The sequence below is a fragment of the Hypomesus transpacificus genome, chromosome 23, assembly GCF_021917145.1.
Source record: "Hypomesus transpacificus isolate Combined female chromosome 23, fHypTra1, whole genome shotgun sequence".
Lineage (NCBI taxonomy): Eukaryota > Metazoa > Chordata > Actinopteri > Osmeriformes > Osmeridae > Hypomesus > Hypomesus transpacificus.
This window is the reverse complement of record NC_061082.1, coordinates 19,761,982-19,785,829: the sequence shown is the minus strand read 5'-3', so window position 1 is coordinate 19,785,829 and position 23,848 is coordinate 19,761,982. Positions and strand designations below refer to the sequence as shown.

The 23,848-nt window shown below is 50.2% G+C and overlaps 2 protein-coding genes across 7 annotated transcripts in view; one reads left to right on the top strand and one right to left on the bottom strand.

Moving 5' to 3' along the window:
- Positions 1-64: 64 nt before the first annotated feature.
- galnt3 (UDP-N-acetyl-alpha-D-galactosamine:polypeptide N-acetylgalactosaminyltransferase 3 (GalNAc-T3)) lies at positions 65-10,387 on the top strand. Of its 5 annotated transcripts, none has more exons than XM_047047220.1 (13): positions 65-217; positions 476-565; positions 978-1,267; positions 1,865-2,399; positions 3,459-3,631; positions 4,986-5,135; positions 5,574-5,808; positions 5,914-6,031; positions 6,176-6,376; positions 7,808-7,939; positions 8,372-8,473; positions 8,622-8,774; positions 8,992-10,387. In XM_047047220.1, exons 4-13 carry the CDS (start codon positions 1,903-1,905, stop codon positions 9,103-9,105), a joined length of 1,875 nt encoding a protein of 624 aa, XP_046903176.1. In that variant the 5' UTR covers positions 65-217; positions 476-565; positions 978-1,267; positions 1,865-1,902; the 3' UTR covers positions 9,106-10,387. The 5 variants fall into 5 exon arrangements, with proteins under 5 accessions (XP_046903176.1, XP_046903180.1, XP_046903177.1 ...); XM_047047224.1 differs by having other exon boundaries at positions 1,862-2,399; XM_047047221.1 differs by having other exon boundaries at positions 476-572; positions 981-1,267.
- Positions 10,388-10,941: 554 nt separating this feature from the next.
- Positions 10,942-23,848, bottom strand: part of csrnp3 (cysteine-serine-rich nuclear protein 3) — a 24,803-nt gene continuing 11,896 nt past the window's right edge. The window contains exons 1-5 of one of the 2 annotated variants that reach the window (XM_047047094.1): positions 23,206-23,291; positions 19,336-19,624; positions 15,271-15,530; positions 14,719-15,015; positions 10,942-14,290 (exon numbers count right to left, since the gene is read on the bottom strand). In XM_047047094.1, coding sequence (XP_046903050.1) covers positions 13,085-14,290; positions 14,719-15,015; positions 15,271-15,530; positions 19,336-19,612 — 2,040 coding nt within the window. In that variant the 5' untranslated portion in view covers positions 19,613-19,624; positions 23,206-23,291 and the 3' untranslated portion in view covers positions 10,942-13,084. Of the gene's footprint in view, positions 14,291-14,718; positions 15,016-15,270; positions 15,531-19,335; positions 19,625-23,205; positions 23,292-23,848 lie in introns of those variants that run through there. The other variant, XM_047047093.1, reaches the window with a different exon arrangement.

Sequence of the window (23,848 nt, the reverse complement as noted above, 5' to 3'; positions counted from 1 at the left end):
AAAACACACGCACGGTAAACCGTGGAACTTGTTACTCCTGCTTGACAGGACCTCTAACTGCACCCGGGTAGTGTGTTCCTCGGATGGCTACCGTCTCCGTGTCTTTTCTTTACCCCCTCCAGCACAGAACTATTTATGAATACCATCTGCCGGGGGTGATTTGGCTAGCAGGAGGGTGTTGGTACTGTATGTCAGAAGGTCCAACACATTGGCTAAGGTAAGTTAGTTTCATTTTATTCGTCTCGATATCTAAATGACAGAAACTCAAGCGACTCTTCGATCTTATGGTGCCTTACAATTCAAAGAACATTTATTTGATGCAGATCATTTGATTATTTGAAGTTATTTCATTTAGGCGCACGCTTCTTTACGATGCATTATATTTTGTCTCCCGATTGACCAGCAGTATCATTCGGGACTATAGCCTGCTGCTGATGTTAGAAATTAAATATTGTTTCTTTTTACTTCCAACAAGATGCGCGTCCTCTGTGACTGTGCTCGACCACCCATTAATTCTGTAGGTAGCCTGATTGGATGCGGTGCCTTTGAGAACGCTACGAGAGAGGTATAGGGTACGTTCCTCAACTATTTGTTACCCAGCAACAGTCTCAATGAATGGCTGGCTGAACAAATCCTATTATTTTAAGAATTGACACCATTATTGGATCAGACGCATCCCGCTGAGTAGTTTTATCCCAATATTGCTTTCAGACAAAGCGACTCCTGCGACCAGTTTAATGTGTTTTCCTTCTAACTTAATATGAACAGTTTAGTCTGGTGATGGTGGTGCTAGTCTAGCTGTTTATGCGCTGCATTAAAAAAGCGCAGGCTAAACTTATTTAAAGTGTTTACGAATGCTGCCATCATAAATATGTTGTGTTCTGCATTTTGGATTCCTGAACTCTTATAATGGTATGTATACGGGGGGAGGGGGGGGGGGGGCATTGGTGATCGGTATTCATGTTTATTCCTCCCAGTAGCAGATGTCTTTGACACGCGGAGATCCTCTGTACGCACGCGTGCCACCAGCCAGGTCTCCACCCTCTACCTGCAAGCGAGGAGCGCACCTGGATCCAACGAGACGGAAGTAGTTCGCAGAGATTGAGGATTAACTGTGCTGACTGTGACAACTAGACATCGGATAACCAACTATTGGAATCTGCACATTTTTGAAGAAGAATTTCGTAAAGCTATAACGCAAGATGTAATTTCATGGACTTTTAAACTTTGAGTGGACTACAGTTCTTATTATGTAACGTCCCACACGGTGAGTGAGTGTTACTTTCCGAAAAAGAATGTATAATTGAATTGGAGCAGGCTGACAATTGATAAGCCAGGATATTCATATTGCCCCGTGTTGGATGCGTAGTAACGTCTCCGATGAGAGTATTTTGGAAAGAGTTACATTATAATGGCTCGTTCTCTTCACGGTTTATGTGTGGAATGTTGAAGTTCAGTGTGTAAGTATTTTAAGTGTGGTGACATGGCAAACCCTGTCCAACCCACTTTAGAGTCAAACAGTCAAAAGAAGAACACACCTCTGTTTGTTTGACGGGTACCTACTCACAGGGGTTTGCAAAGTAGCCTAGCATTAGGGAGTCAGATGGCTGAGCGGTGAGGGAGTCGGGCTAGTAATCAGAAGGTTGCCGGATTGATTCCACACCGTGCCAAATGAAGTTGTGTCCTTGGGCAATGCACTTTACCCTACTTGCCTCGGGGGGAATCTCCCTGTACTTACTGTAAGTCGCTCTGGATAAGAGTGTCTGCTAAATGACTAAATAACTAAATGTAAATGTAGCATTAGTGGTGTGGTGAACTAACAGTGGTTGAACTTAGTTTCTTTTTTTCAACTTTTTCAAAGCAGGACGTCGATTGACGCAGCCCCGCCACATCTCCAGAAAGATGACAGGCTTCCGCAGGATCCTGAGGAGGAGGTTACACCCTCTGAAGCTGGTCGTCGTCGCCCTGATATTCGTCACGTTTCTGTTCCTGATCCAGCGGGAGGTGGGCAGCCAGGACCCTGAGGAGGAGCCCTGGCTGAGGGAGATGGCTGTGAAGAGAGACGCCGTGCTGGGCATGGTCATGGGGGCCGTCAACAACTTCCGGGACGCCATCCCAAAGATGCAGATCAAAGCCCCGGTCCGGCAGCAGGGCAGTGCGGACGGCGCATCCTGCCTGCCGGGCGTGTACACAGCGGCGGAGCTGAGGCCGGCCCTGGAGCGCCCCCCGCAGGACCCCAACGCCCCAGGGGCTGCTGGGAAGCCCTTCCTCAAGGAGGGGCTGAGCCCCGCGGAGCAGAAGGAGAAAGAGCGGGGAGATGAGAAACACTGCTTTAACCTGTTCGCCAGCGACCGCATCTCCCTGAGCCGGGACCTGGGCCCGGACACCAGACCTCCAGAGTAGGTCCCCCCTGCATTCATGTGCTCTCTGCTCTCTGCAGTGATGAGTCATGTGTGCTTTGAGATGTCAGGGTGTTTCCAGGTCATATATCTCATTCCTGTTACATTTTGTGAGGGGATTTGGCTTCAAGAAACGGCACATTCTCAAACGCTCTTTAACCCTTGTGCTCACCATGACCCGAAGGTTCACAACGCCCCATGGTTGTGCTTCGACAACTTTACCCAATACAAAAACAAAATCAAAAGCATTTTCTTGTAACCTTTGCTCTGTGGGGGGGGGGGGGGGGGGTGAGACAGCTCGACGGTTAAAAGAAAATGCTTCTCTTTATTTTTGTATGAGGTAAAGTTGTCACAAAACGTGGGGGGGGTCACAATGACTGAAGGGTCACAACGACCCGAAGACGACACAAGGGTTAATTAAAAGCATGAATGAGAATGGGACCATTCTGAAAACAATGCAGCGCCCCCTGCTGGTTTGTGTGCAGCCTGGTTTTATTCAGCCAACTGTCATTTACAAGGGAACTCTTACTTGTCTTACTGGCTTAATATAAAAGCAAAGTCGCATATCGAAAGACCACAGGGGGAAGAATGGATAACATTAGATAATATGTTTCCAACAGACATGACTGCTGGACCCAAACAGCTCTGTAATATTTGCTCTAAGTTATTGAGGAAAACTTCCCTCAAACCACAGGGAGGGTTTTTCTGTCTGAAACATTGTTTGAGCATGTCTGCCCAGTTCGTGTGGCCAGTCGTAGAAAAAAAAAACCTCAAGTTTTGTTTGGCTAATTAAACTAGTCTGTGCATGTTCCTCCTATTTTAAAAGGGTAATTTACACCGAATCTACCCCAGTCTGGTGTTGGTTGGCATTTCAAAGTCCTCCCCTCACATCCTAGTGTCACAACTGACATGGATGCCCTTCTAGGGGGTCAGTCTTCAGGTGTTGGAACTGTGGCTTCACTGCGCCTGCCAGGGGAAGGGGCGGGGCTTCACTGCACCTGCCAGGGGAAGGGGCGGGGCTTCTGAGAGAGACCCACCATCTCTGTCCTCTTCTTCCAGATGCATCGAGCAGACGTTCAAGCGCTGCCCCCCCCTGCCGACCACCAGCGTGATCATCGTGTTCCACAACGAGGGCTGGAGCACCCTGCTGAGGACCGTGTACAGCGTGCTGCACACCTCCCCCGCCATCCTCCTCAAGGAGATCATCCTGGTGGACGACGCCAGCGTGGACGGTGAAACAGCCCCTCCCGGCCCCCTCCCAGCCCCTCCCGGCCCCTCCCGGCCCCTCCCAGCCCCTCCCAGCCCCTCCCGCCCCCTCCCAGCCCCTCCCAGCCCCTCCCGGCCCCTCCCGGCCCCCTCCCAGCCCCCTCCCGGCCCCTCCCAGCCCCTCCCAGCCCCCTCCCAGCCCCCTCCCGGCCCCTCCCAGCCCCTCCCAGCCCCCTCCCAGCCCCCTCCCGGCCCCCTCCCGGCCCCTCCCGAGCCCGCCAGGACCACCCTGCTCTCCGGGTCTGACTTCAGACATCTCACCGGTGCCAGGCGGCCTCTTTGGTGTGCCATGACATGTGCAGCGGGAAGCCCCAGCTCTGGGGCTGGGGGGGGGGGGTTGAGGGGGGGAGGAGGCCAGGGGGTTGGGGCCGGGGGAGAGGGGAGGAGGATGCCAGGGGGCTGGGGGAGAGGGGAGGAGGAGGCCAGGGGGCTGGGGCCGGGGGAGAGGGGAGGAGGAGGCCAGGGGGCTGGGGCCGGGGGAGAGGGGAGGAGGAGGCCAAGGGGCTGGGGGAGAGGGGAGGAGGAGGCCAAGGGGCTGGGGGAGAGGGGAGGAGGAGGCCAAGGGGCTGGGGGAGAGGGGAGGAGGAGGCCAGGGGGCTGCTAGTGAATACTTTCCTAAGCGCAGCTAGCTGGGGTGGTGCTGAGCTGTGAGCCGGTTCTCTCTCTCGTAAACAGGCCCCCAGGCTGAGAGGGGGACTGGGGGAATGCAGCCCGACTGACACTCTAAACTCTGTCATTTGTTGAGAATGGCCTGCTATTAAGGCAGTGTGGAGCAGCTATGCCCTGGCTCTGGAGCCCAGAAACTGGTCAGGAAGACTTGGCACTCTGCCATGCTGGGGATGGTGGCCAGACACCTCTCTCTCTCTCTCTCTCTGTCTCTGTGTCTCTGTGTCTCTCTCTGTTTCTATCTGCTTCTCTGTCTCTCTCTGCTTCTGCTTCTCTCTCTCTTTTTCTGCCTCTCTATCTCTCTGCCTTTCTCTTTCTGCCCGTCTTTCTTTCTTGCCAGCTACAGGGTCACTGTAACAAAAGTGATAGCCCACAGATCTTCACCACTTTCTGTAGGAATGACCTGAGTAAAGCCCTCGTCACATTGTTTGTAGCATGAGAACTTTATAGATTGTACAGTTGTTGGTGGTGTCACCACCAAAGCAGTGTGGAGTGAAATGGGCCCATAGATGAATAGCATATTATGTTACTGTACTGTAAGGTGTTAGTTAAGTTTATTAGGGCAGTTAAAGAGCGTAAGATTGTGTCACTAGTCAAGCACAAAAGGTCCCATCGGTTGGGCTGACTAGCTCTGCCTTCCTGTTCTGTCCTCAGAGGTTTTGAAGGATGAGCTGGACGAGTACCTGAAGCGTCTCCACATGGTGCGTGTGGTCAGGCAGAGGGAAAGGAAAGGCCTGATCACCGCCCGCCTGCTCGGAGCGTCCGTGGCCACCGGAGAGACCCTCACCTTCCTAGACGCTCACTGTGAGTCCACACCCTCACCTTCCTAGACGCTCACTGTGAGTCCACACCCTGACGTCAGACTGGCTGACTCACTCACCACGCACTGCCCAACCTTCCACACACGCCCAGTCCTCACTGGGTCAGTACAAGTGGGGCCTTGTCTTGGGCATGGCAACGAAAACAAACCTGATTGTCCTGTCTGTCTGCTTTGTTTAAGAAGAGGACAAGGTCTTTTAGAAGCAAGGATTTCGTTTCTGTCAATATCATTGATATCATCTAGTAATTACATCTAATAATCTTATGTTAAGATGCCAAACTATATTTTCAAGCGGCTGTTTTGTCGTTGTGCATTTCATAATGTGCCTGGTAAATTACCAAAATAATGTTAGTACACTTCTGAGCCTTGATTTTTTCCATGTGATGTTGTACTAACTGTCCACCTTCTGAAATGTGAACCAGGTGAATGTTTCTGTGGCTGGCTGGAGCCCCTGCTGGCCAGGATAGCTGAGAACAACACGGCCGTGGTGAGCCCCGACATCACCACCATCGACCTCAACACCTTCGAGTTCATGAAGCCCTCGCCGTACGGACAGAACCACAACCGTGGGAACTTTGACTGGGGCCTGTCGTTTGGCTGGGAGGGCCTGCCAGACCAGGAGAAGCACAGGAGGAAGGATGAAACCTATCCCATCAAGTACAAAACACAAGCTACACTGTGGGAATGTGCCTATGTCCATCGGTCTGAGGTGAATGCTCTGCTGAATGTCTGCGTGTTATTCAGTCAGTTTTGCTTTTTCAGGACACCAACTTTTGCCGGAGGGCTCTTCTCGATCTCTAAAGAATACTTCTATCACATCGGGAGCTACGATGAGCAGATGGAGATCTGGGGCGGAGAGAATATCGAAATGTCGTTCAGGGTGAGGGAACAAACACACCTGCCCGTCGTGTTTTTCGACAATCCTGAGTGTCATCTGTGAGACGCCTCACCTTCCAGCTGCATGTGGAGCAGGTTACCCCAACCCCCCCCTCCCCGTGTGTGTGTGTGTGTGTGTGTGGGTCAGGTGTGGCAGTGCGGAGGCCAGCTGGAGATCATCCCCTGCTCCATCGTGGGCCACGTGTTCAGGACCAAGAGCCCCCACAGCTTCCCCAAAGGCACGCAGGTCATTGCTCGCAACCAAGTCCGCCTAGCCGAGGTGTGGATGGACGAGTACAAGGAGATCTTCTACCGGCGCAACCAGCAAGCGGCGCAGATCGCTAAAGATGTACGTCAGGGGGCGGGGTGGTGACATTGTGATGTTTTACCCAGCACGTGGATTGTGGTTCCCCCTCTCCTCCTCCTCCTCCTCCCTCCTGCTTTAGGACAGAGCCTCAAGGCATTATGAATCCCTCCATAACAGGAGCCCTTTCTCTGGAATGTTTTTCCTCCTGTCTTCCATCCCACACGGTCCTACAAATGTTTTTATTTGTCCTGCAGACCATTTAGCACCCCCCCCCTCCCTCATAAGAAGACAAGTTTAGGGAACCTCCCACACCGGCCTGTCTGTCGGTTGCATGTCGTCTGGGCTGAGTTGCATGTGCAGACACATTCTACAGCTGGAACAGACCATTCAAGGCACCACGGCATAAAGCGCACGTTCCTCAGAATGTGTGTAAATAGTCGGCCCCTGATAGGCTGGGGCGCTGAGGGTCTGGTCAGGGGAGCAGACAGGAAGGTTAGGAAGTGCTGAAGGATGTGTGCAGGGCGTGTTGTCCTGTGAACTCTTATCTCCAGGCTATTACCAGCTGGGCGGAGGCCCACACCTTCAGGGAGAGGGGTCCAGTCTGCAGGGAGAGGGGTCCAGTCTGCAGGGAGAGGGGTCCAGTCTGCAGGGAGAGGGGTCCAGTCTTCAGGGAGAGGGGTCCAGTCTGCAGGGAGAGGGGTCCAGTCTGCAGGGAGAGGGGTCCAGTCTGCAGGGAGAGGGGTCCAGTCTTCAGGGAGAGGGGTCCAGTCTGCAGGGAGAGGGGTCCAGTCTGCAGGGAGAGGGGTCCAGTCTTCAGGGAGAGGGGTCCAGTCTGCAGGGAGAGGGGTCCAGTCTTCAGGGAGAGGGGTCCAGTCTGCAGGGAGAGGGGTCCAGTCTGCAGGGAGAGGGGTCCAGTCTTCAGGGAGAGGGGTCCAGTCTGCAGGGAGAGGGGTCCAGTCTTCAGGGAGAGGGGTCCAGTCTGCAGGGAGAGGGGTCCAGTCTTCAGGGAGAGGGGTCCAGTCTTCAGGGAGAGGGGTCCAGTCTGCAAACCTCTCCCGCTGGGGTCCAACAGTTCCCAGTTGGGACGGCTGTTAAGCGCATCCTGTTCATTACGGCTCACATCTGTCAGGAGGAGTTCAAAGGGCAGTGAGCTGGACAGCTAACTTCAACACCCCATAAATACCACACAGTTAGCTTGACAGTTGGGATGTGTCTCCAAATGAATTACAATGGTCTAGGTCGTACCTTCCATAATATCCCCAGATATTTTGACTTGGTCTGTCTTGTGGTAAATATCCTTTTTTTGGTGAGTGGCAACTGCTTGAAATGAGATGAGGGTTGGATGGAGCAGTGCCCTCGGCCCCTGTCTGCAGCCGACAGGAAGTGCTATTTAAGCCTCTCCTGCAAGTTCAGAGGCTGGCCAGAGTGAATAATGATGTTCCCTGTGTGACAGCCTGCTGGATGTTTCCACAGAGAGCTTTCGGAGACCTTTCCAGCCGCGTGGACCTCCGCGAGCGTCTGCACTGCCAGAGCTTCTCCTGGTATCTGAAGAACGTCTACCCTGAGGTGTTCATGCCCGATCTCAACCCGCTCTACTTTGGCTCGGTAAGCTAACCCGCCCACAGCCCCCCTCCCCCCTCGTGTTTCCAGAACCGCAGAGTGCTGTGCCTGGTCGATGTGGGTTTCCACCCCGAACCTCCAGAGGATTGTGCTCCAGACCAGAGGAGAGAGAGAGGAAGAAGAGAGAGGGAGGAAGAGGAGAGAGAGAGGGAGGAAGAGGAGAAAGAGAGGGAGGGAGGAAGAGGAGAGAGAGAGAGAGAGAGGAAGAGGAGAGAGAGAGAGAGGAAGAAGAGAGAGATAGGAAGAGGAAGAGGAGAGAGAGAGAGAGAGAGAGAGAGAGAGAGAGAGAGAGAGAGAGAGAGAAAAGAGGGGAGCAGCTCCTCCAGTCTGCCTTGAGAGAAGGGGCTGGTGGAGGTCTTGTTTGAACAGCTTGTCTGTTACTAAAAATACCTTCTTCTCCCCCCGCCCTCCCTCCAGGTGAAGAACCTGGGGAAAGACTCGTGTCTGGATGCAGGAGAGAATAACGAGGGAGGGAAGCAGCTCATCATGTACCCGTGCCACGGTCTCGGAGGAAACCAGGTCAGATGCAGCCCGGCCGGGCGACCCTGTCATCCCTTTCTCTCTCCTCTCCCTCCTCTCCTCCCTCTCCTCCTCTCCTCCCTGAACCTCGTAGCCGGTAGTCGCTGCAGCATGGTCGTGTGTTTAGCGTGTGTTTCCCGTCCCTCAGTATTTCGAGTACTCCACGCACCATGAGATACGACACAACATCCAGAAGGAGCTGTGTCTGCAGGGGGCAGGCGGGGCCCTGAAGCTGGAGGACTGCCAGTTCAAAGGCAGGAGCACGTCCGTGGGCCCAGAGCAGAGATGGGAGGTGAAGGAGGTGAGTCCAGGCTGCCTGGAACCCCTCGGCGTGGTAAAGCCCTACATCTATCACACATCATGTCAACGTTACAGGAAGATAACAAGTGGAGCCCAAATGGCAGGAGTTTATATTAACGGCTCTGGTAGCCCTAATGGGAGAATCCCATCGTCTACCAGTTGGTTTTCCAGTGATGTGAGAGGCTGGATGTTAACATGGTTGTATCTTGTTTATATAGAACAAGCTGTTCTTCATGCCAGGACTGAACCTGTGTCTGACTGCCCGCCACGGGGCGCCGGCCTTGGCCTCCTGCAACCCCTCGGACCGCTTCCAGCTCTGGGTCTTCACCTGAGGGGGTTTCCTGGCCCCCCTGAGGGGGTCTCCTGGCCCCCCTGACACACTGACACCTGCAGGATAGACTTGTCCTCAGAGGAACTTGATCAAAAAGCAGTCGGCATACTTTTTAGATTTTTGGATCAAATCTATTTCTTTATTTATTTTTATACTCTGAAGAACTGAACACTACCGCTGGAAAGTTTAAGACTTCAAGAACAAGTACTGTGTGCAACCTCCGGAAGGAAGCATTTGAAAGCTTTTCCTTAAAGCTGCAAAACTGACTTTTTTTGTTTTCTTTCTTTTGTTTTCCCGGGATTTGGGATGTAATTTATGCCGGTCTACGCTCGCTTTCAGTTTAGTCAAGACTGTCGCCTGGAGCTGGGAGCCAACCCTGAATGGGACTGAGGAGATCATCTTTTGAAGAAAACCACTGTGTCTTATCTCCTTTAACATTTTTCATTACTTTTATTGACCTGGGGTCTTCGTATCTATTATTTAGTTAGTTACATACTGGACGCTTTCTGCTTTATTGCCCACACTGAATAATGTATACATCTTTATGTCAACAACTGAAGTGGACACTCAAGAAAATGCAATAGTCTAGGCACCAAAGACGCGCCAATTTTCTTTCTATTGAACGGAATGTTTTATGATATAGATTATTCAATATGTTTCACTACTGCCTTTTTATCTGCACATGTGTAGCGGGCATGACAGGCCTGTTCCAGTGCAGAGAACGCCGCAGGTACAGACAGCCAGCACTAGAAGGCGCCAGAGTTCCTCAACGCCACAATGTTCCTCAATGCCTTTTGATTTCCCTGATCTTTTTTACGAGCCAGTTCATAAAAATGAGCCCGTTCATAAATATGATTTCAGTGGTTAATAACAACAGTGCCCTGTAAAATATTTGTCAACATGTACTTGAGTTAATTTCACCACAGCAACCTGTTTATTTGGTTATTCTACTTTTCCCATCTCTTATTTAAAGATAAAAGCTGAGTTATTCTGTGAAACTTTTAATTCTTCTCAGTTTATCTTAGATATTTTTCCAAATAGGGTGTTTCCTCCATTCCAACTCTGGTAGTCATATAGTGATTCTAACTTTCTAATCCAGATGTATTGGTTCATAATAAAATGGTGTTGCATCTGTCTGTATGTACACATCATTGCTCATAGAAATCACTTTCAGATGTATCTGTAGCCAGGGAATCTCCTTTTACTTTTTTAACAATGTTATGTTTGTCAGTCAAAAGTGTTTATTACATTAAATATGTTTTTGTACTGTCAGGCAAGTACAAAAGAGACGTCAGTACCTCACATTGATGTCATTGTGATGTCATGGGGCTGGCCAGGTTACCTTAGCGACAGCTCACGAGCAGTGTTGAATGAGTGGACTATTGAACATAGGCTACATTGTTAAATATGAAACACTGTCAGTGAAACAAGGTGACATTTCTGGTTGTGGTATTTGTCTTTAGGTATTTGCATTGAACGAGCTGTCTGTGCCTTGAACGAGCTGTCTGTGCCTTGAACGAGCTGTCTGTGCCTTGAAATGGGGGAATCATTTCCATTGATCTACGACTACCCATCCATAACTGTCAAATAAATTCTTGATCGATGATAGTATTTTCTCTTTGTCACAAATTGGGTTATTGTCACTTCATTTTCCTGCCAGCAGAGGGCGTGATACCACAAGCTGGGCCGGGGTCATCCTACTGCCTGAATCTGAACCACTGAAGGCACATGGGAAACAGCACTCACATGGACAAGGTGGATAGTGACTCATGGTCTCCCTTCATTTTAATTCAGTCATGAATTGTTAAAAAGCAAAAACGCAACTAGAAGTGTATCTACAGTCTGAACTCAAAACACATATTGAAACATACCATTTTGTGCAAAAAGCTGTTTCACATAGTCAAGATCATAAGAACTAACTCAATTAACAAAATCAGGCACATGTAGCTGTACAGTTCACAACCATAATAGAAACATAGGACAATCAAGACCGAAGTGTTTTTACTCAACACAGAACTGTTTCAGTAAACCACAATAAATACACAATTCATGTCAATATATCATTCATTATAAATACCCAAAATCATAAACACAGCAGAATTACTTCAACTGGATGCAACGTCACGGTTTTGGTCCTTCTCAAATGCTTTGGGACTCGGTCCGTCTACACCACGTTCCAAGCATTGATTGCCTGACAGCTGTACGTCACACTTTGCTATGTCAGGACGGTCAGATAACCTTGCCTGTCTCGAGTCGAGCGCTGAAGCCATGACACGCCCCTGTGGACCATGGTGTCCCCAAGCCTGACAGGGACCGTGGTGTCCCCAAGCCTGGCAGGGACCGTGGTGTCCCCAAGCCTGGCAGGCGGAGGACTGGTGACAGGGTCTTCCACTTGGAGGGACATCTGGAGCATGACTTGGAGAGCAAGGTTTCTATCCCTCTCTAGTTTATCAGTTTGAGTGACTGGCGTTCTGTTAGTCCTTAAAGACGAAATCTGAAGAATGTATTGCTTCCATCTAGTAGTGTTCTCTGCATGGTCTGATGAGGTGATGAAAGCGAAAAAGTCTGGGTTTGGCTGTGTCCTGGTCATATTGATTACTGATATGCGTCTAGGGATCGACATCAACCTGATTGTCCAACCTTGAAGACTAATTCATCTGTGAACAGCTTCTCATTACTATCTACTTGTGTGTGATATGGATGGTTCTACCACTGACCATTCGAGCGACGCTCCAACATATAACTTAAGGAGTACCTGTGAAGGACGCCATCTCTGAGACTATATTGCACTTAATTACTTGTGTAAGATTCATCAGGGTCTTCATTAATGAATAGTTGTTAAATTGTCATATGAAACAGGAATGTGCAGTGACACGGGCATGCCCACTTGTGTTCCACTATGACTCGTAAATATGACTTTATATTTATCGGTCATGTAACATTACGTCAATTTAGGCTCGCTAACAATGATTCTTAATCAAACGAAGCTAACGCTCCTTCACATGAACATTAGCCTGTCAATGTTATGGTTGGATACTTGATATTATGTCAAAGTGCTACATCAGTGAATCCCTGTATACACCGTCAAATTATTAAATGATGATTAATAAATACATTATTTATAGTGGCATCCTTGTCATTTTCAGCACCCATGAATGATATTCTAGAGATAAATATCAAAACTACGAGTATGTGAACCAAGAGAGGACATCTTTTTAGTTTTGAGCAACATCATATCAATGTTCAAGTATGTGTCATTAACAGGATTGCATGGCACTGGACCCCTGTCTGAAAGTGCAAAGATCGGACTTTTTCAAATGCCTCCAATAAAGATATGCTCTTGACAATGTAATGCCATGAATTCAGTTACAAGCCACTGAGTATTTTTCATGCTTTTACAAACTAAACTAAGAAAAGCATGGATTACAAGTGACAAAACAAAAAGAACATTTGTAAAGTACAGTACCATACATGGATGTCTTTATAAACCCAGAGCCAGTTTCTCATAAACGCTGCTGATATTTCGAAAGTAGCATGCTTATCATTATCAAAACATTAATATAAGTACAGTATACATATACTCCAGAACCAATAAATAAACTGTGACAAGAAAACCTTTTTTCTGCACGTTTGACACATAAGACATAGAAAAGTTTCATTGACAATATTGGCTTAAAACTAGAACTTCTGAAGTTACAAGATACATGGCACAGGCTAAGAGCATTAATGTTTAGTCTAGTCGACTGCTTTCATCGTCCAGTTCAGATCACCAGGGAGACCAATAACAGGCTTCCCCTCATAAACCTGCAGCTAAATCATTTCAAAATCAAAACATCCCTTTTTCACAGTCTTGAATTGCTTCAACATTTTAGGGTCAAATAAAAGGCCATGAATAACTTCCTGCCCAGTTCCAGTTGCTCAGTGTCTTCCTGAAGGAAAAACAACCATGAATGTAAAGACACCTGGCTAGACAAGGCATGTTAAACGGCTGCTACATCAGGGCATTGCTCTGGCAGCACAAGGTCCTGGCTGTCTGCTGGAGAGCTCTCTTCAGACAACACGCCATTAACACCGGACCCTTCCTGTGGCTGCTCGGAGGGTAAACACGTCCCGCTGCTGCCGTGGGAACCGTGGGAGTAGTAGTTGTTGTTCAGGAAGTCCGTCTGGCTCGAGGGCAGCAGGGGCTCCTGGAGGTGGGGGGCTTTGGACAGAACACCGCTCTCCAGTGAGCAGCAGACTTCTGGGGTTACCAGGGTTACCGGGGTTACCAGGGTTACTGATGCGCCGCTGGTGAGAGAGAAATGGTGGCTTGCTGTGTACTGTTGGTCCCCCTGGCTGGGGTAGTCTGTGTACTGGTCTGGAGCCATACTGAACGGTCCTTGAGGCATGTTCCCATTGGTGGCGCTGACTTGAGGCATTTTCCCATTGGTGGCGCTGACTTGAGGCATGTTCCCATTGGTGGAGCTGACGGTGTCTTGGAATGATGCGGCGTCTCCGTAGCGCTGGCTGGGCCGGCTAGACGCCATGTTGGCAGAGACGGCACTGGGACTCTTCAGCTGGTAGTACTCTGCTGGGGACCCCAGCAGGTAGGAGGTTCCGTTGACGTGGTGGTCGTGAGCGACGGAGCCCTCGGTGTAGCACAGGACAGAGGACAGGGGGGCGGAGTCAGCGAGGGACACAGACGGGACGGTCACGCCAATCTCAAAGTCCTCAGCCTTATCTTCATCCTCTTCATCCTCTTCCTCGTCCTCCGAGTCACTGTTGGCTAAGCTCTGAGTACTGGAGTCGGACAGTCCGCTACAGACACTGCTGCTGTCCTCCTCATTGTCTTCATCTTCGTCTTCATCCTCGTCTTCATCCTCGTCATCCTCCAGGGGCTGGTCCATCTCGTCGGGGTTCTGCAGGTGCATGACGGCCGTCTGCTGGACAGGGTCCGACAGCGAGTACTCCAGGCCGTGCTGGGATTGGACCAGGGCGTTTCCGTTGCCGAGGCCGTTTCCGTTGGCTTCGCCATGGTAACCGTTGGCGGGGGCGACCTGCTGCTGTTCCCGGCTCTTCTCCAGCTCCAGCTTCATGATGGTGTGCAGGAAGTGGGTTCGCACGCGGATGGGGTTGAACTCCACCCTGCCCGCCCCGTTGCTGCACCCCTCCTTCGTACAGCCACACGGAAACGACATGCGGTCCACCTGCAGGTACCGACAGCACAGTATTTATCAGCCAATCAGAGCGTGGCCACACACATACAACACAACCATGATTGTAACATTGGAACCGTGTTCATACTGTCATATTGTAGTTGAGATGGTGTTGCAACAAACAGACCGTTCCTTGGCTCTAACCATCGCAATACTGTGAGAGATATGCACTTCTGAACCTTGATTTTTGACTGTACTTGCAATATGCAAAATCTTTGGGGCACTTTGGATAATAGCGTCTGCGAAATGAATAAAACTTAAAAAGTAGAAGACAGTCTGTCTGTAGCAGATTCCCAGGAGGACGATAAGAAGATGAGAGTGATGAGAAGACAAGCGTGACGGATGAAGAAGAAGATTAAAAAGAAGAAGAAGATTAAACAGAAGAATATTAAAAGGAATAAGGAGGAGGAGGTGGGTACCTGACACTTGATCCCAGCCATACTGCAGGCGCAGGTCTCGGGGTCACAGAACACCCTGCAGTCGCAGCCGCAGTCCTCCCTGGACACGCGGATGGCCCGCAGCTCGTGCTTCTCCTCCACGTCCAGCTTCTTCACGCCCGACGAGCGCAGCAGCGAGCGGCGCTTCTTGGTGGTCAGCGGCTGCAGGAAGAAGTACTCGTCCACCTCTGTGTTGTCCACGTCGATGTCGTCGTCCGAGATGTCGTCCACGGTGAGGGCGCTGGCCTCCTCAGACTCCATGGTGTCGTTCTTGGTCAGCTGGAAAGGAGAAGGGGTCGGGTTCAGGCCGGGGCGACACACTGCTGCACATCCATACAGGGAACTGGGGAATCCTCCCAACATGAAGTCTGTTAACAGCGTTTCATCAGGATGAATTGCGATATAATGACGTGCATCTCTAAGAGTATCTCTAGCACATATGGTCACACAATAAAGCCTATTGAAGATCATTTCATGGTTTTCTTTCCCAACAAGCGCACGGTGTGACTGCGACGCAGCTGATCCCGGCCCCACCTTCAGCCTGATGGAGGTGAGCTTCTCTTCCTTCAGGTGCTCCCTCAGCATGTCTCTGTGGACGCGCTCCTGCTCCAGGGCAAACTCCCCCAGGGAGTACTGCCTCACCCAGCTGTGCCTGCTGGCCATGCCCAGGGTGCTGCCTCCCTGGCTGGGCACGCTGGTGAAGCCCTGCCTCCGGCTGAAGTAGTACACCGTCACGTTGTGGAAGCGCACGCGTCTGGTCCTCGGGCGCTTCTCCCTCTTCAGGATGGAGTGAGCTGCTCAGGGGGGAGACACAGGGAGCGGTTAGGGACAGGCTGGTTAGGGACAGGCCGGTTGGGGACAGGCTGGTTGGGGGCCGGCAGGTTGGGGGCCGGCTGGTTAGGGATAGGATGGTTAGGGACAGGCTGGTTAGGGACGGGCTGGTTAGGGACGGGCTGGTTAGGGACGGGCCGGTTGGGGACAGGCTGGTGAGGGACGGGCCAGTTGGGGACAGGCTAGAGAGCGATGGCGATTACAGGTGCTTCCTCTGGAGAAACGAGAGCTGGCAGTTAACAACGTTCGCGTGTGGACGCGTGGTGCGTTTTGATGTCGGCGTTGCATTACGCGGCGTGAAAAAGCAAATCGTTTAGTCAATGTATTGACTGCATGGTTATGTTTCGGCAGGAAACAGTCATTGCATTGTTCTTAAACGCAGTGGTGCAATATCCCTCTACGCCACAGGGACTTGTTCTCTCAGTCAACCCAGCTTTACAGGGTTAGGGTTCACTTCATCATGGCTCTGCTGCCACTTGGCATGCAAGGCCTCTGTGTGGCTTCTGAGGACAGATCTCTGGCGGGGGGGGCAGGGCGGGGAGCAGAAATAATGCCCTGGCAGCCCTGGAGATGTGGAGAGGTGGTTTACACACACACACACAGCCTCCTCAGTGCTCGCTCCCTGTTAGACAAACAGGAGAAAAAGAACCCATCTGGTTCCTCCAGCCCCCCACCCAGCACCATGAGGACCAAACACTCAGTGTGAACAGCCCTGGGTTGGAATCATTGTCTTCTGGAAAGAGCTTTTATGGTTTGGCTTGATGTGCTGAAGCATGTCACACTATCATCAGAAGGATTGCAACACAAATATTACAATAATTATCTATCAGTAAACTGCATGCTTCAATTTCCCAGCCGACAGTTTTAATCCATTGTTATTGTGTACAATTGTACACTGTTATCTGTAGTTTAGATTAAAGAGACAATGGGATCTGCCTGCGACTTGACACGTTTTGTTTGCAAAGCTTTTAAGGCGATCCTTTCTCAATCAATACCACACAGTAGACTGCAACAGACTGGATGGTACAGACTGAGCCTTGGGCATCAAAGCATGGTTCTGGTAGTCATTCTGAACTGGGCTGTTGTGTGCTTTGCATTTCAAATCTCTATTTTAAAGAGGAAAGAGATGACAGAGTTCTGTCTAACCCATCACAATTTCCCCAGTTAAAAAAGGCACAAGGAAATACAACGTACTACAGTATATGATGCTATTGTTTGCTATACTTTACAATACTATGCTATCATATCCCCTGCTATACTCTATGCTCTCCTACACTGTGCTCTGCAGTGCAGTGATGGAGGCTGGAGGAGGCGTGTCCTCAGGAGGAGGCGTGTCCTCAGGAGGAGGCGTGTCCTCAGGAGCAGCCTTAGAGCCTGGGGAGAGGAGGCATCCTGGGCCCCAGAAACACCCCGGAAACACCCCGGAAACACCCCCTCGCCACAGGATGGAGGTGCAGTCTCCTGCTTTATCTATCAAAATAAGTCAAGAATGAATGATTAACTGTTCAAAGCATGCCAGGAGACATCCAATAGAGAAAGGAACGGCTGCAAACAATAGCTTTTCTGCCACTGTTCGAAACAAACTCAATGAAGCAATGTCGCAGTGGCTGTTTTGCAGAACATGCTGTTGAGGCTTTCCTAAGGGCAAATGAAGGATCCCAGGTCCATTAGGCTGTGGAGGTTCTCCAAGAGCTGAACACACTAGCAGCACAGCAGAAATACACACCCACACAAACACTGGACACACACACACACAGCCCAGGTTGCATCATCCCATTCATCTGGTGGGGCCTCTCTACTGACGGGGCTCCTAATGAGAGACTGGGCTGCCTGGGCAGTCTGCTTTTTTATTACAGCCTCAGCTCTCTGCCCTAGCTCGCTCTCTCTCTCTCTCTCTTTCTCTCTCTCTCTCTCTCTCTCTCTGCCCTAGCTCTCTCTCTCTCTCTCTCTCTGCCCTAGCTCTCTCTCTCTCTCTCTCTCTCTCTCTCTCTCTCTCTGCCCTAGCTCTCTCTCTCTCTCTCTGCCCTAGCTCTCCCTCTCTCCCTCTCTCCCTCTCTCCCTCTGTCCCTGCCCTCATTCTTTCTGTCAACCTTAGCTCTGGGTCTAGCACTAGTCCCAGCCTCCTGATTGTCCACATCCTCTAGTCCACATCCTATAGTCCACATCCACATCCTCTAGTCCACATCTTCTAGTCCACATCCACTAGTCCACATCTTCTAGTCCACATCCACATCCACATCCTCTAGTCCACATCCACATCCTCTAGTCCACATCCTCTAGTCCACATCCTCTAGTCCCAGCATGAAGACCTCATGTTTGTTTGAGCGTACTGTACAGCCACTAGTTCTTAGGACACGCTTGCACGAGCAAGGCCATTACAATAGAGATTGTTTCCTTAAAACTATATGTGTAAATTAAGTGATGGTTGGTTCCCACAATAATTCACCTCAGTGTTTCCTCTAGGATAATTTTTTTTGCAGTTGGGGCAGGTCTGTCCGAACCCCCCCCCCCCCCCCCCCCCCCAAACAAAGTTCTAACCCTAACCCCTATTTCGGAGCAGGTTCATGTAATAGTCTAATAGTAATACTGGACATATTTTCGTCCTATTTCCCCTAAAGCAATAAAGTTAGGCTAATTAAGAATAGACCTTCCACTCATAAAGTATGTTCTAAATTGCATAAATGCTGCCAATTAACTTAACTTAATGTAAATGGTCAGTAGACTAAGACCAATTATTTGTTTGTAAACATTCGGGATGCGCGCGCAGCATGGTGGCAGAAAATCGGGAAAATATAGCCGGCTCGAGAATTACACGGATTATACAAAATAAAAACGATTTCAAAAGACCAAAAAGGTCGAGGGAGGACACCTTATATGTCACATCAGAATTTTGATTTGGGGCACGAAAGTCTTGAAATTTGAGTGAGAATGTCGCCTGGTACAGACCGCATAGAATTATGCGGCCGCCATGTCTTCACGTCATGTCACAAAGTTCATAATTTTACAGTTTTACAGTCAAATCTACACCACACAAAGTCGAGCAGGGAAGGTTTCAAGAGATATGGGAATTCATCTTTTTGCACCTAAAATACAAACGTGAGCAAAGGCAGCAATCGCTATCGAATCAACACAGAACTAGACTAACACAATAACAGGCTCAAATGAACTGACAATATGAGTCATACGTTAACAGTTCTCAAGGACGCACACACGCAATCTCAACTGCGGTGTGAAGCGCGTGTCCGTGCTATTCTCCGACATGCACTCAAAGACCAATTTATACTTCTGTGTTTTTACGGAGACGGAGACAGGGAACGCCCTCTCCGTCAAGGAACTCCCTCTCCGTGCCTACCCCACACGTCACATGTTCTTGTCTAAACGGCCTGCATTTCGAAATACATCATATATGTTCAGATGAATAATAAATGAATAGAGTTCCCGCTAGTAGCAGAACCCAAACATGACGCTGCTTGATGGTGTCTAGGGAGTCAGGTGGCTGAACGGTGAGGGAATCGGGCTAGTAATCTGAAGGTTGCCAGATCGATTCCCGGCTGTGCCATATGACATTTTGTCCTTGGGCTACACCCTACTTGCCTCGGGGGAATGTCCCTGTACTTACAGAAAGTCGCTCTGGATAAGAGTGTCTGCTAAATGACTTGATGTAAATGTGCTGGCCGTATTGACCAGTGCAGTGTTTCATGTTCGTGTGTTGCATGTGTGTGCGCTGCGTACGTGTGTTGTGTGTGTTGCGTGTGTGTGGTGACTCACGGGGGAAGGGACGCGAGGCTGAGGGGTTGACACTGTCTCTGCTGTCGCCGCTCTCACTGCAGGACTCCTCGTGGCCTGACTCCCGCAGCGAGGAGCAGGGAGAGGGACACGCCTCCACATCTTCCCGCAGCGAGGAGCAGGGAGAGGGGCACGCCTCCACATCTTCCCGCAGAGAGGAGCAGGGAGAGGGGCACGCCTCCACGTCCTCCCGCAGAGAGGAGCAGGGAGAGGGGCACGCCTCCACGTCCTCGAACTTCCTCTTCAGTATTCTGCTCATGGCCCTCGACACCTGGAACACACAAGCCGGCGCACAAACACGTCATATCATACCCAGCTCTGGGCCGCGCCTCGGTCCTTGGCACGATCAGTTAGCGATGGAACCCAGAACGCCCCCCTCCCCTCCCTCCACCCTGCCTCTCCACCCCCCTAGGGGCACTGAGCACCTTGCCACTAAAGAAGAAAGCTGCTCATGGCACTGTGTACCTCACAGGAAGTTAATTAGGTGTCTCTGATGGAGCGTTGGGTGAACGTCAGGGAAAAGGACAGACAGGTGAGTCTTCAGTTTCTATAGGAATGATGAGCATTACAATGAGTGTTTTTTCAACTCAGTGAAAACCAGGAAAGCAGGACAGAGAAGATGATATATGGCTGATGAAGCAAAGGCCCCCGGCACGTTTTAAATATCTATCCTGAGCAGATGAAAATAAGAAATGGTGCGACTTAATTGCCGTTTCCCCCCCACCCAACTCCCAAATAACACAATGCAACAAGACAACTGATTGAAAATATCCCCTAGCTTCAAAGTTAATTAATTCCCATCTTATGGGAAATTAAAAAAGCCTGACTGTGCCTGGGCCGAAGGGACTGCGGAGAAGAAAACGATGTGATTGACTGCACACATGAACCATGAGATGGACACACCAAGACACACTCATGGAACAAAAGGTTTCGAATGTCGACGTCAGTGCTCCTGGGGGGGATCTGTTCTTGCGAGCGCCGGACATGAAGAGACTGTTGATAGAAAACGATGACAGGAGTCCTATTAAACAGAGCTAACAGGACATGGACCTGGGGACCTGCTGAAGGCTGGGAAGCAGGAGGAATGATGAAGAGGTCAGAGGACTCCCATACAGGATTAACAGACTCATCCCCCTATGGACAAGTGATGTGACAGTCTACAGCACTAGACACCCAGGTTTATGAGGTAATATACCATCAATTGATCTCCAGCTACTGCATTTATAAGCACGGTATAAATGCAGTCATGAAGCATTGTAAGGCCACATAAAAAAAACATGAAGTCTGTGAAAGTGGGAGGCTGTTGTAAATAATGTTCTATGGTCCCGGCTATGACTTTCATCTCAATGTATTCCTTTATCAGCTCCATAATTCTCTGAGTCATCCACCTAAGGAGATGATTGTTGTGGAGACACTGGGGCAGGTTCCTGAGGGCCCCAGACCACTCGACTGGCACTGGAGAACAGCTATTAGCCTCCACCATTAAACCCTGACTGATGATGCAATTAAACAAATACAAACAAGTAGCCCACAGGCTCATCCTTCAACTGGAGACACAATTACCAAATTACAGGCGGTAATAATAACCGCTTCAAAACAATCTGCTGTACAGATTGCTGCATCCAAACATGATGTTCCACAAGATTTTTATACCAATTACCTGAAAGAACAATACATCTGTATTTGGGGTGAAAATAGACGTTGAATTCTTAATCTACTCCCCAATTTGCTGGTGTTCCTTCCCAGACGTCAGACGGCATGTTCCAAAAATAGACTCAAGGCCGTCATCAAATGACAGTTGCATGGCTGAAGGCTCCAGCCTGGAGCTATTATGACTGACAGCTTCTGCCGGCCTCCTCTTTCTTTCTGAAACGGAAAAGAAAGAAAGAAAAATACAAAGCCAGAGTATCTGGCAGAAAAGCGCGTGTTGCAGTTCCATTCAGACTGGCCCAAGCCGTTTCGTCAGGTCTCCTGATGCCGAGCCGTGCTGCCGACTCATTACAGATGCTAACCCTGCGTGAGAGACAGCGAGCTAGCCAGGCGCGACCCGGAGCGGACCGCGATGCTGCCGGAGGGTCACGGAGAGAAGGGGGCGAAATGATAACAGCAGCACCTTGTCTAAAGCCTCATTTTGTTTCTGATAATTATCATCACAAGGCTTTTGTAGCTTACTTATACAGGCAAGGGTCCAGTTACATTCAATGAAGTAAATACTCAGAGCTGATCTACAACCCTAGCACAACATTATTCTTAACGTGCTATGTATGTAACACAACATTGTTCATGTTCATTCACATGCTACCATATCTAATGGACCATCACAGTCTCCTGTGGTCGGGTTGGGGACACTTCATTGCTAGCTACTTTCCGTATTTGAGGACAAAATGATAACCTTAACAGAAACAGGCACAAGGCAGTCTTGATGTTTGCACAAACAATGCAAAACAGAGAGTACAGTAATCCAGTATTTTTCAGATATATACTAATACACTAATTCACTTATATCTCGAGCAATAAAAACAATAATGGGCTTTTTTGTAACTCAAAAACGAGTGCCCCCTGCAATTTAATGAAAGATGTTTTCCCCCCATTGTTAAAAATCCATCTGAATCCTTAGACCTCAGCAGATGCTGCACTATGCCTTGATATCCAAAGTGGTTTCCATGGAGATGCTAATAGACTTGCACAACTAGTGATTTCACATCTGATGCTGTCTTGGCTAAACACCATCAGCCACCTACACTCTGGAAAATATCGATACTATAAATACAGTAGATTAGCTTGGAGGAGGACTGTGGGGGGGGGGGGGGGGGGGGGGGGGGGGGGCAGTCCGTGGAATAAGATAAACGCCCACTCACAGACCACAGCAATGAGTGGACACCACAAACATGAATATTCACCCAACTCTGAATGAACAGAAACCTGTCATTGAACAGACAATCTCACACATCTGTCACTGAACATCGGTCTACCGCCCTCTGTGAATCACTACACTGGACCGTGTCCACAACTGAATGGCCATGACATCATGACATCATGACATCATGAGCAACAGTAGGGTGGTTAATGGAAGCAGACCTCGTCCCCTCATCAGTGCTGAACCAGTCAGTCACCAGGAGAGCATGTCCCCTCATCAGTGCTGATCCAGTCAGTCACCAGGAGAGCATGTCCCCTCCTCAGTGCTGATCCAGTCAGTCACCAGGAGAGCATGTCCCCTCCTCAGTGCTAAACCAGTCAGTCACCAGGAGGAGGGCATGTCCCCTCCTCAGTGCTGATCCAGTCACCAGGAGGAGAGCCTGTCCCCTCCTCAGTGCTGATCCAGTCACCAGGAGAGCCTGTCCCCTCCTCAGTGCTGATCCAGTCAGTCACCAGGAGGAGAGCATGTCCCCTCCTCGACACCATACTGCTCCTTCTTTGTCTCCTCCAGAGCTGCGTTCGAGAGCAACATGGTGCAAGAGAATCCTGAGGAAAATAATGCAGCAAAAGCCCAGCTTGGAAAGCCCCTCCCTCTCCCCCTCTCGTCACTAAGCACACACACACACACAGTGTGTGGAAACCCAACTATGGTCCCTAATCAACTGCATCCACAGCCCCTCTCTCCTAGGCATACACCCTGCATCACACGCTACAGACACGTTTTGCCTTTCCAACTCGTTCATTTGGTTCCCAGTCCCAACGGAGCAAGGGCCCATGCTGAGGAGAGCTGCCAGGGGGAATGACAGCCCAGCGGCTCGTCTCCACTGACGCCCACCAGCCCACCGCATCTGGAGCGAGTCAGGACACATCAGCCCTGTTAACGCCACTCAGAGGCAGAGGCAGGGTGAGGCAGCAGCCCTCGGAGCAACAACTAACCTGAGTCCACTGGTGTGCTCCCCCTCCTCTCACACCCGCCTCACAGCACGGCACGACTGGGAAATCTCAATGGAGCTACTCAGAGAACAGAAAAAAACCGAAAGAAAAAAAAGGTGAAACATGATAAATGAAAAGGCTCCCATTTTGGCTTCAGTCCACTGACTTGTAGCAGCCCCTGTACTCTGAGAGGGAGGGGAGAAAGGAGAAAGCAACAGTGAGAAAGAAGAGGAGAGAAAGTCTTGTACATATTCCAGCCCGGACTCCACTGCCGGTACCATATGCTTTATTGTTGAATAACAATAGGAGCTTGCTCTCTCTCTCTCTCCCCCCCCCCCTCTCTCTCTCCCCTCCCTCACCTCTTTCTCCCCCCCACCTCTCTCTCTCTCCCTCCCCCTCTCTCTCTCTCTCTCTCTCTCTCTCTCTCTTTCTCCCCCCCCCCCTCTCTCTCCCCTCCCTCACCTCTTTCTCCCCCCCACCTCTCTCTCTCTCCCTCTCCCCCCCCCTCTCTCTCTCTCTCTCTCTCTATCTCCCCTCTCTCTCTCTCTCCCCCCTCTCTCTCTCTCTCTCCTCTCCCCCCCCTCTCTCCCCCCCCCTCTCTCTCTCCCTCCCCCCCCCTCTCTCCCTCCCCCCCCTCTCTCTCTCT

Bases quoted from the DNA above. Each gene is read 5' to 3' on its own strand.
- galnt3 (XM_047047222.1), top strand. From the start codon at position 1,903: ATGACAGGCTTCCGCAGGATCCTGAGGAGGAGGTTACACCCTCTGAAG. The intron at 3,632-4,985 runs GTGAAACAGCCC...TTCTGTCCTCAG, and splicing joins GGACGACGCCAGCGTGGACG to AGGTTTTGAAGGATGAGCTG. The intron at 5,136-5,573 runs GTGAGTCCACAC...AATGTGAACCAG, and splicing joins CACCTTCCTAGACGCTCACT to GTGAATGTTTCTGTGGCTGG.